The 12,638-nt window shown below is 39.7% G+C and overlaps 1 protein-coding gene across 1 annotated transcript in view; it reads left to right on the forward strand.

Moving 5' to 3' along the window:
• Positions 1-12,638, forward strand: part of LOC116836902 (sodium channel protein type 5 subunit alpha-like) — a 103,791-nt gene that overhangs the window by 10,904 nt on the left and 80,249 nt on the right. The window contains 3 exon segments of the mRNA XM_075063379.1: positions 3,196-3,311; positions 7,135-7,244; positions 10,155-10,295. Coding sequence (XP_074919480.1) covers positions 3,196-3,311; positions 7,135-7,244; positions 10,155-10,295 — 367 coding nt within the window.

A 12,638-nucleotide genomic window follows, 5' to 3' on the forward strand; every position in this document is an offset into this window, starting at 1 on the left:
AGTGTTTCCAATACTCCTACTAACACATTCCAGAATGATGTTTGGTTTTTTGCAACGGTGTTACACTGTTGACTCATATTTAGCTTGTGATCCACTATGACCCCCAGATCCCTTTCCACAGTACTCCTTCCTAGGCAGTCATTTCCAATTTTGTACATGTGCAACTGATTGTTCCTTCCTAAGTGGAGTACTTTGCATTTGTCCTTATTGAATTTCATCCTATTTACTTCAGACCATTTCTCCAGTTTGTCCAAATCATTTTGAATTTTGTTCCTATCCTCCAAAGCACTTGCAACCTCCCAGCTTGCTATTGTCCACAAACTTTATAAGTGTACTCTCTATGCCGTTATCTAAATAATTGATGAAGATATTGAACAGAACCAGACCCAGAACTGATCCCCGTGAGACCCCACTCATTATGCCCTTCCAGAATGACTGTGACCCACTGATAACTACTCTGGGAATGATATTCCAACCAGTTATGCACCCACCTTATAGTAGCTCCATCTAGGTTGTATTTCCCTAATTTGTTTATGACAAAGTAATGCAAGACAGTATCAAAAGCCTTACTAAAGTTAAGATATATCATATCTACCACTTCCCCCCTATCCACAAGGCTTGTTACCCATCCAAGAAAGCTATCAGGTTGGTTTGACACAATTTGTTCTTAACATATCTATGCTGACTGTTGCTTATCACTTCATTATCTTCTAGATGTTTGCAAATTGATTTCTTAATTATTTGCTCCATTATCTTTTCAGGTACAGAAGTTAAGCTGACTGGTCTGTAATTCCCTGGGTTGTCCTTATTTCCCTTTTTATAGATAGGCACTATGTTTGCCCTTTTCCAGTCTTCTGGAATGTCTCCCGTCTTCCCTGACTTTTCAAAGATAATTGCTAATGGCTCAGATATCTACTCAGTCAGCTTCTTGAGTATTCTAGGATGCATTTCATCAGGCCTTGGTGATTGGAAGACATCTAACTTGTCTAAGTAATTTTTTACTTGTTATTTCCCTATTTTAGATCTGATTCTACCTCATGTTCACTGGCATTCTCTGTGTTAGACATCCAAACACCACCAACTTTCTTGGTAAAGACCAAAACAAAGAAGTCAACAAACAAGCTCTGCCATTTCTACATTTTCTGTTATTGTCTCCCCCCACCCTCATTGAGTAACAGGTCTACTCTGTCCTTGGTCTTCCTCTTGCTTCTAATGTTTTCTTGTTACCCTTACTGTCCCTATCAAGTTTGATCTCATTTTGTGCCTTGGGTTTTCTAATTTTGTCCCTACATACTTGTGTTATTTGTTTATATTCATCCTTTGTAATTTGATCGAGTTTCCACTTTTTGTAGGACTCTTTTTTGAGTTTTAGATCATTGAAGATCTCCTGGTTAAGCCAAGGTAGTCTCTTGCCATACTTCCTATCTTGCCTATGCAGTGGGATAGTTTGCTTTTGTGCCCTTAATAATGACTTTCTGAAAAACTGCCAACTGTCTTCAATTGAGACAAGGTGGGTGAGGTAATATATTTGATTGGACCAACATCTGTTGGTGAGAGAGAGAACTTTCAAGCTACACAGATCTCTTATTCAGGTCTGGGAAAGGAACTTTCAGAATCAAAGCAACATGCTCATATTCGTGTGGGTCAACCTGTTGAACATGAACCACATCTACTAGGACTCGAGGAAGATTTTTTTCTTTTTTGATTGAAAGGCTTTGTTACAAATGTGGATAATTTGTTATCATTTTTTCTCATTAAATTAGCTCCATCTCAGCAAAGACCTAACATGCCTTCAAGTGCTATGGAAAGAGGGACAACTCAATGTGAAGACTGTTGGACATGAAGGTCTCAGGAATCGAAAACTTTATACTTGAAAATTTCTTAAATACAGTGATAACTGAGTTTGTTAATGAACTTCTATTATTTTAAAATATAATATTCTTTCCTTAACTCATTATTTACGTGGTTTACTGCGTTTATTTTGTTTACTGTTCTATTCAATTGTGCACTGATGATTGCAAATCAAAAGCTAGTGACAACCGAAAATATGGAGTAAGTACTTGTTTACTCTTTCTCCTGCTCTAAAGTAGGGAGAATGAAGAACTGAACTAATAGATTAAATGAGGGTAGGATGTGGTGTGTGGAGTCTTCCTTCCTGGCCTCTGGGGATTTGGGAGTCACTTGGGAGCTCCTTGAGAGCATAAAGAACAGGAGTACTTGTGGCACCTTAGAGACTAACAAATTTATTTCAGCATTTATTTCGTGAGCTACGAAAGCTCATGCTGAAATAAATTTGTTAGTTTCTAAGGTGCCACAATACCCCTGTTCTTTTTGCGGATACAGACTAACATGGCTGCTACTCTGAAACTTGAGAGCATAGCTTCTCTGCCATCTAACTTTGCTGGCTGATGCAAGATGTTCACTTCTTCCTCACCCTGTTTGGAGAAGCAGTTCTACATAGGAGTTCTAACCCTCAGTATACCTTATACTTTGGGGAGCTCAGAGCTGCAGTTATTTATGGGGGCTATAAAGAGGGGAAAGTTCCTTGCACCATCCCTGTTGCTTTGTGCACCTGTGCTGAGTACAGCCTCAATTTAGCCCATAATATTATAAAGCAAAGATTATTATAGTGTCTTGTTACATTTTGTAACTGTGCGCTACATCCATAGTTAGTTTTTGCAGATGAAATCCTGGCCCCACTGAAGTCAATGGAAGTTTTGCCATTGACTGCAGTGGGCCTGGATTTCACCTCTAGCATTTTGGGGTTACCATATTTATATGGCTTAGTTTGGTGCTGGTGGGAGGTTGGGTCCTTTGGTTTATTTTTGTTTTTTTGAGTATATTTAAAAGAGGAACAGTCCTTTTAGACTGTTCAAGATAAAGAAATCTGTATTGTTAATTTTTATTTTTGTAAATAGGCTTGAAATACAGTGCAGAAATATGCACAAATTTGTGCATACTGTTTCCACAACTGCATGCAAATCAGGCTACGAATTCAGGAAGGGAACGACATATTCAAACTTGAACACATTACAGTGCTGGCAGTAGTCTGCATATGTATTGTCCCATTTTTCATAAATTCTCTACACTCACAAAGGGAATAGCTCACAACATAAGAAAAAACGGTGTCCCTGAAACCCTTCTGATTTAAATACTAAAATATATGCTTTCTTGAACATTTTGCTTCTCAGGTTAATTTTTGCTGGTATTTACACTTGTGAAATATTGATAAAAGTATTAGCAAGTGGATTTGTTTGGAATCAATTCACCTTCCTTCGCGATCCATGGAACATTATGGATTTAATTATTATTGATATAATGTAAGTAACACTCTTTTCCCCAAGGGGCTAACATTCAGTTAAACTATATTTTGCTTGTGTTGAAGTTCTCTGGAGTATTGGGTATTCCACATGCTTTTGACTTTGATTGTCACTGAACTGCTATCTTGTATCTCATGTCTGTTGTGGAGCTCACTTTCTATTCTCTGTACATTCTTACGTTGCATTCATTGCCTATTATTTCTTTCTTTATTTATTTATTTGTACTACTGTACTGTGTATGAGCCCAGACATGGACCAGGACCTCACTGTGTTAGGTGCTTTACAAACACAGAACAAAATATAAGGCAAATTAAAACAGATGGATACAGACAGATGAAGGAATACAAGGAAACAATGAGACAATGTTGTTTAAATAGAAAAGACACTTAGTGGGGGAAGAGGTAAAAATTCAAGCAGAGTGAACCATATGATAGATGGCAAATATCATGTTACTGCTATGATTTTTCGCATGGGTTTATTTAGGAAAGGGTCAGCTAAATTTAAAAAAAGGGAAGTGGGGCAGAAAAGGAAGAGCAGATGTGGACTGAAGCTGAGGTGAAGAGACTGATGGAAGCGGGTGGATTGAGCTGGAACAAATAGCCAATCCACACAAGACAGAGAAAGTTAGAATATTCTGCAGTTTAATTGGAAAGTCCAGGGATCCCTGCTTTCACTGCACCTGTTCCTACTGGTTAGCGTCTCTGACAGGCTATTCTTGCAATTGTCCCCAATTGCCACAGGATGTACTTAGGGGTGGCACTGCCTGGTGGGTCCTAGTGACCTCAAAGTGTGTTTGGAGTCTCTTCTGCACAATTATGTGTCCAGAGGGATGCCCAGAGTGGGGGGCTCAAGGTGGTTGACTGGACTTCATTTTACTCCCTCCCCCACAGTGCAATAATCTCTGCATTAGCTATGTATATTCCTATCAGCTGCAATGTGACCAACATCTGTCACATGTTATTTGTTTTCTCATCAGGGGGAGAAGTGCGTGCAGTGGAATTTCCTGTTTTGGCAGGGATTTTTTTCTAAATATACCTGTTGCTATGTATTATCTTAGAGAAGACAAGGTTAAAGAAATGTTCCTTGGCATGGACCATAAGATAGTAAGGTTTGTGATGGTCCTTGGTTCCTGGGGAATTCATGTGACAGTCTTGAATGAAACACTGAGAAAGTTCTGTCTCGCAAAGATGAGCATTTACCTTATGGTAGAGGGTTTCATTGTGCCTGAGGAGCGAAGTTGTTGACCATGGTTTTTGTTCTAGAATGTAGGTGGCCTTTTAGATATCCTTGTAGATAAGGATTGAGATCTTAAACATGAATCATAATTCTATGGGAACCGGTGAAGGGAGCAGAGGAGAGGGCGTGGTGCATTTACATAGCATATCCAGAATTAGGGCTGGCAGCTCCACCTGCCTAATGAGCAACAGGGGACTCATAGCTAAATCGTAGCTGACATGCAGCAAAATCACCTGATTGGCCAGATTTAGGAACAGGGGGACCCAGCTTGAAGGGGTCTCTGTAGGTCCCAAAAGCCTGCCTAGCAGCCTTTGGGATGCTAGCCAAACATCTTGAGTTTGCGGATATTTTCGACAAGAAGAAGGCTGACATTCTGCCCCTTCATCGGCACTATGATTGTCCTATAGGTCTGGAGCTGAGGTTCCCTTTGAACTGGACTGAAACTATAGGCACTTAGAGACTATCTCTGAGAGAACTCAGAAAAGGGGTTCATCTGCCCTTCCACATCACTGGCTGGGGCAGCCAAACTTTTTTATGGCCAAGAAAGATGGCTCTCTGCTCTCGTGACTACCAGGCATTGAATAAAATAACCATCCAGAATCAGTACCCCTGCTGTATATCAATGAACTCTTTGAGAGACTTCACTCCACTAGGGTGTTTACCAGATTAGATCTCTATGGAACCAATAACCTGGCTTGGATGTGGGAAGGGAAAAAGTGGAAGGCTTCCTTCCATACCAACTATCTGATGAAGTCCTTTAAACTATATAATACCCCAGTGACCTTCCAACATTTTATCAACTATATCTTTAGGGATATGCTGGATCAGTTTGTTGTGATATACCTTGATGATATCCTCATCTTTTCTGAAGATCAGACTCTTCATAATCAACATGTGCACTGCATCCTGGAGAAGCCAATTTGATCAGAATACAACCAAGTTCCTAGGTTATATTATTTCCCCTGAGGCACTAACTGTGGATCCCTGCAAGGTTGCCACCATCTCTAACTGGACAGCCCTTACAGACTCATGCAGGGTGCAGTGGCTCCTGAGCTTTTCCAGCTTTTACTGGTGGATTATTTGAGACTTTTTGCATCTGGTAGCTCTGCTGATTGCACTCCCCTCGAAGGAAACTGTTTGTCAGATCCCTGGAGGCCCAACTTGCCTTTAACCACTCGAAGAGGACTTTTACCTCAGTGCCCTGATCTCACCCTGTCATGTACAGTAAAAGTTGATGCATCCATCTTCTCCACTGTGTAGGAAAGTTTCCCTGTATAAATGTTCAGTTATGTCCATGTTGATGACTATGTATTTTTTACGTATAGTTATAAGGAACTGTGTTAATTAAGGTAATGTGGCTAAAGAACCCTGTGATTCAAAATGAAGTCTGGACAGTTAACAACTCCAACTTCATGTTTGTCGCATTTCTTCTTGTCACTTGTGACAGGAAGGAACAATGGCCACCAGGGGTCCAGTTCAGACCCGTTCAAACCTGGAATGTTCGCGCCATAGAATATGTAAAAGGACTGCATGCCCTAACCGATGGGTTGTTCATCTGAGAGGCAGCCGGTATCAGATTTGTTTGTGCGGGCTATTTGCAAATTCACAGAACCTGGTGGAAACAGAGCTGGTATTGCAAAAACATTCCTAAGAAGTGGTAGGCATAGGACACTCATGTAAATATATTCCAGAAGAGTAGTACCAGAACACCCCAATACCAAGTATGGCATAAATACACTCCCCAAAGATAACAGAGATACACTAACCCCTCCTAAAGATAAGATCAGGATGACAACGTGATGGATAGAGATATTTTGTTCAAACCAAGAGGTACAAGGTAAAGGGTGGTAACTAATCACATCAGAAGGGCAATACATAACTTGTTTGTATCAGTATATAAAGAGGAGTGTCAGAGGGGGAGTCGTCCAGCCAAGGGGGGAATGGAAAGTCCTGCCATTCACAGAGCTGAGTCAATTTGTAATGGGCATACCTGTCCACGTAACTGTAGACGTTGATCCAGGGAGCTTGGGCCATGCTTTGTTAACAATAAACCAGGCCTTCATTACTGAATGGAGTCTGCGGTTTTCTTGGGCAGTTTGATCAAAGCCTGCTGTACAGGCTGTCTGGCCAGAGCCAGTGCAGCACGCAGAGAGAATACACACACACTGTCAACAGCTGATGACACTAGGAGCTAGCCTTTTCTCAAGCAATCAGGAAATGAATGCAAATACAAAAACGTATATATTAAGACCAAATTTTTCAAATGTGGGTGCCTAAAGTTAGACAGCCAAATTTATATTTAGGCACCAAAATAAAAATTTCCAGCTCTTCTTTTTGTCTTTCAGAACTGCTGGACAAGGTACCAACCTTTTATTTCAATCCCCAAATATGTATTAGGTGCTTGACTTCGGACAGTTTTGAAAATATTTGATGTAATCCTTGACTAAATGGCATGTTTGTCTCTTAAAATATTTTGCATGAGGATACGCTCTGAAAGCTGATATCTGAAACAGCCTTATAAAATGGTTGCCCGGTTCATTCTGTTCAGTAGTATTTTCTCTCATGTAATTTAAATAACTATGGTTTGATTTTACAGGTATGTGACCCTATGTGCCCACAGAAGTCAGTATTCATATTTTCAGATTTTCAGGCTATTCATATTTTTAAAAGCTTTATCAATAATCCCAGGTAAGAAGCAACGATTCTTGCTGTCTGGCTCTCTGCTGCAAATGTTTTCTCTCTTATTCCTTCACTGTTGTTGTTTTCAATCATTCTGTCACTTTTTATGTATGGCTATCCTTACATGAGCAAAATCCTTAGTCTTAAAAGTATTCACAATATGTCAAGCACTGAAAACAATTTTGGGAGAAAATGAGGTTAAGCACTAAGGGTCCAGTGTTGAAGTTGTTACTTGGTCCAAAACAAAAGCTAATAAGAGTTTTGCATGAGTAAGGACTTCAAGGTTATACCCAAATCTGCAGTCAACATTTACATACCATTTCTTTTAGCAAACACTATAAATAGAAATAATTTACTACAATACACACACTGAGAACAGGTGAGTGAAGGTAATATATCAATAAAATATATTTTACAACATTGATCTGTGAGCACAAGTGAATATTTCCCAATACTTCTAAAACTGGGAAACACCTTATATCATATTGGGGCCTGGTAGCAATCACTGTATTAAAGTTCATTAACGCTCTTGTTTAACCCCCTGTTTTCAATTGCGTTTAACTTTGTCGAAGTGTAATTGCTCAGGCAAATGTTTTCCACACTTTGGCTTCTGTCTCATGTTGATTTTTTTTTCCCCAAAATATAGGTAAAAGTTGTGCTGCTGTTTTCAAGAGCAAGATTTGTGAAAAATAGGCAGTCTGGACAGGATTAATAAGATTTTCCAGCCATGTTTATGGAGAGCTCTTGCTGTCTGCATGAAAATTTGTTCCCATTTGGCTAAGTTATAAGTGTCAGGAAAATTACCATTTGCACATATGCTGTAGGAATTGTTAGTCTTGCACCTAAATTCTCTGAACATTCCATGTGTTCCATACTTATTGAGCCTGCTAAAGCAGCCACACCAATTTAAACGTCTGAACAGGATGCAGAAAAAATGGATCTCTTTCCTCCTCCTACCCCCAACTTTTGGCTTCAGTGAAGGAGTATAGGAGATTATGAGTTCAAATCTCCTATTTTCTACACACTGGTGTTAATAACTCCATGCCCTTCATGACCCCTTAATACTGAGCAAGCCCTTATACCCCTACACCAGGAGACAGCCAAGTGCTAGTTTCTGATCATCTACCCATTTTACAGAAAAACTAACTGCACAAGGTCATATCTGACATATTTACAAATAATGGACTCCATGTCTCTAATATAGCAGACAGAGCAGCAGAGAATCTTGTGGCACCTTATAGATTAACAGACTTTTGGAGCATGAGCTTTTGTGGGCGAATACCCACTTCATCAGATGCATGTAGTGGAAATTTCCAGGGGCAGGTATATATATGTTAGCAAGCAAGCTAGAGATAACGGGGTTAGTTCAATCAGGGAGGATGAGGCCCTGTTTAGGCAGTTGAGGTGTGAAAACAGAGAGGAGAAACTGGTCTGTAGTGCAAGCCGTTACAGTCTTGGTTCAATCCGGAGCTGATGGTGTCAATTTGCAGATGAACTGAAGCTCAGCAGTTTCCTTTGAAGTCTTGTCCTGAAGTTTTTTGCTGCAGGATGGCCACTTAAGGTCTGCTATAGTGTGGCCCAGAGAGGTTGAAGAGCTCTCCTGCAGGTTTTTGTATATTGTCATTCCTAATATCTGATTTGTGTCCATTTATTCTTTTCCGTAGGATAAGATATTAGGAATGGCAATATACAAAAACCTGTAGGAGAGCACTTCAACCTCTCTGGCCACATTTGATTTTTTTATTATAGGTCTCATTGCACATGGAAGCAGTGTTGACTATCTCTGTCATTTCAGAATTGTTACTTATAAAGCTCTTAATTCTGTGGTAAATGTATGCTACAACAGAGATAAGTGCTTTTTTTAAAAAAAATCAGACTGGTTTTCCTGCCTTCACCACACTGAGTACAAAGATTAAAATTAACTCTCATTTTTGTGGTGGAAACTACTATTTCCACAAAAAATTCATAAGAATAGTAATAAGGTTTGGGTTTTAAAAATCCTCAGTGTAGTTTGCCATTAGTTTTGCAGATGATGAGATTGTTTTTGCACAGATCTTCTCTAACACTTCTAGAAGTACTATATTTAAGGATGGGACTGCTGATTGAATATGGAAAATAGATCACTACAATCTCCAAGTTTGTGCACTCAATACCTTTTACATGAATGCTAAATTCACTTGCAAAAAGATCATTAAAAAAACCCCTCCAAATTCTAGTGTTTACGCTCACAGCCCTAACGCCTTCATAAAGTCTGTCTATAGTAAACAATATCCTAACACACCTTTAATAAATAGGTGACAAATATCTTAAAATTGTATATTTAACTCTTATTTTCAATATGCATTCTGAATTCAAGATAGAAAAGCCATTAAAAATTCTGAATTACTGCTGCCCATTGATTTGATTACTTTGTGCCTCACTATGTGCCTGTAACTTATAATTAGCAACTTTTTCTTTCCTTTGTCTTAAATAGGTTATCTTTTTGAAATAGTGGGCCCTGTTATGCACTGTCTTCTCAGACAAAACTCCTTGCAGTCTATAAGGGTTTTACCTTGATTTAAAAGTCAAATCAATAAAACACAAACTACTTGCTTGAGTTTAAGCACATGCAAAAGTCTATCCTTATTCAGCAAAACTCCTACGAATGTGCTTGCATACTTTGCCAAATCAGGACCTTGGGGAGTGAGGATCAGCCTCAGAGGGAAGTAAAAAACCAAAGTTAGTGAGAAAATTACAATAAAACTAAATTATTCCTAGTCCTGTGTTTTACTGTATCTCATTTTATGGTATAGAGTTGTAAAAATATGTGCAGTGCATGTGGGCCCTGTTTATGTAATTGAAGCTGTGGTACATAGTCAAATGGGTCTAGATATTATTTTCTCTTCTCAAACTACATTTTGTTCAATTTTATTTTTCTAGATCTAAGGGTTGTCGTAGATGCACTTATCCAGTCTATTAAGAAACTTGCTGAGGTGATTATCCTGATCGTTTTCTGCTTGAGTGTTTTTGCCCTTGTAGGCCTCCAGCTCTTTATGGGTAACTTGAAAATGAAATGTGTCCGTGACAATACTACATTTGATCAGAAATTATGTGATGATGCCAAGTCAGGTAAACTTTTGTTCTTTTTTCCTTTAAATAAGAGTCTATAATGCAATCACAATGTGTGATTTCAGCTCAGATAGACATACTGAGATAGCTTTAATCTCCTTAGCTTGGGTCCCACGACAGAGAAGCCATGGCAATTTGCGCTTCAGCATAGGTTAGCCCCGCAAGTAATTACCCAGGGTTCTGAGCAGGCTTGTACAGCTCATGTTGAAATGCTTGCTGTCTCAGCTTCACTGCAGTGCTCTGGGACTAGAGCTAGCTAAATTAAAGCTAGCATGGGTGTATTTACTAAAGCTGCAGTCGCACCCAGTAACTGCAGTATAGACATACCCTTAGGTGTATATGTTTGTTTAAACTTACATATTGTAGTTAACGTTGAAAATATGGTTGAATAAAAATTCTCACAACATGGCTTATTCTTCAACAAACTGAAAGGCCAGGGAGATAAATGCCTATAGAACGTTCAAAGAGGGTAGCTACACTACAAAGCATATGTGTGCCCAAGCATGGGTATGTATAAAGGAACTGGGTTATGGGAGTTGCCATTTGTAGAATCATAGAACTGGAAGGGACCTCGAGAGGTCATATATTCCAATCCCCTGTACTCGTGGCAGGACTGAGTATTATCTGGCCCATTCCTGACAGGTGTTTGTCTAACCTGCTCTTAAAAATCTCCAATGATGGAGGCTCCACAACCTCCCTAGGCAAGTTATTTCAGTGCTTAACCACTCTGACAGTTGGGAAGTTTTTCCTAATGTCCAGTCTAAACCTCTCTTGCTGCAATTTAAGCCCATTGCTTCTTGTCCTATCCTCAGAGGTTAAGAAAAACAATTTTCTCCCTCCTTGTAACAACCTTTTACATACTTGAAAACTGTTATCATGTCCCCTTTCAGTCCTCTTTTTTCCAGATTAAACAAACTGGCCATCAGGAAGTTTAGACCTGAAATTAGACGAAGGTTTCTAACGATCAGAGGAGTGAAGTTCTGGAACAGCCTTTCAAGGGGAGCAGTGGAGGCAAAAGACGTATCTGGCTTCAAGACTAAGCTTGATAAGTTTATGGAGAGGATGGCATGATGGGATAGCCTAATTTTGGCAATTAATTGGTCTTTGACTATTAGCGATAAATATGCCCAATGGCCTGTGATAGGATGTTAGATGGGGTGGGATCTGAGTTACTACAGAGAATTTTTTCCTGGGTGTCTGGCTGGTGAGTCTTGCCCACATGCCCAGGGTTTAGCTGATCTCCGTATTTGGGGTCAGGAAGGAATTTTCCTCCAGGGCAGGTTGGCAGAGGCCATGGGGGAGGTTTCGCCTTCTTCTGCAGCGTGGGGCACAGGTCACTTGCTGGAAGATTCTCTGCACCTTGGAGTCTTTAAACCATGATTTGAGGACTTTAATAGCTCAGACATAGGTTAGAGGTTTGTTACAGGAGTGGGCGGGTGAGATTCTGTGGCCTGTATTGTGCTAAAGATCAGACTAAATGATCATAATGGTCCCTTCTGACCTTAAAGTCTATGATTCTGTTAATCTTCCCTCATAGGTCAAGTTTTCTAGAACTTTAATCATTTTTGTCGCTCTTCTCTGGTCTCTCTACAATTTTTCCACATCCTTCCTGAAATGTGGTGCCCAGAACTGGACACAATACTCCAGTTGAGGCCTAATCAGCGTAGAGTAGAGCGGAATAATTACTTCTTGTGTCTTGCTTACAATACTGCTGCTACTACATCCCAGAATGATGTTCGCTTTTTTTGCAACAGCCTTACCTGTTGATTCATATTTAGCTTGTGGTCCACTATGACCCCCAGATCCCTTTTTACAGTACTCTTTCCTACACAGTCATTTCCATTTTGTATGTGTGCAACTGATTGTTCCTTCCTAAGTGAAGTACTTTCATTTGTCCTTATTGAATTTCATCCTATTATTTCAATCCATTTCTCCAGTTTGTCCAGATCATTTTGAATTTTAATCCTATCCTCAAAAGCACTTTACAACCCCTTTCCAGCTTGATATCATCTGCAAAATGTATAAGTGTACTCCGTAGTCTGATTGCCATGACTGTGAACCACCGAAAACTACTCTCTGGGAACGGTTTTTCCAACCAGTTTTGCACCCACCTATAATAGGTCCATCTAGGTTGCATTTCCCTAGTTTGTTTATGAAGAAGGTCCTGTGAGACAGTATCTAAAGCTCTGCTGAAGTCAAGATATACCACATCTACTGCTTCCGCCCATCCACAGGCTTGTTACCCTGTCAAAAAGCTATCAGGTTGGTTTGACATGATTTTGTTAAATATTAGAA

The sequence above is a fragment of the Chelonoidis abingdonii genome, chromosome 2, assembly GCF_003597395.2.
Source record: "Chelonoidis abingdonii isolate Lonesome George chromosome 2, CheloAbing_2.0, whole genome shotgun sequence".
In the NCBI taxonomy this organism is placed as follows: Eukaryota; Metazoa; Chordata; order Testudines; family Testudinidae; genus Chelonoidis; species Chelonoidis abingdonii.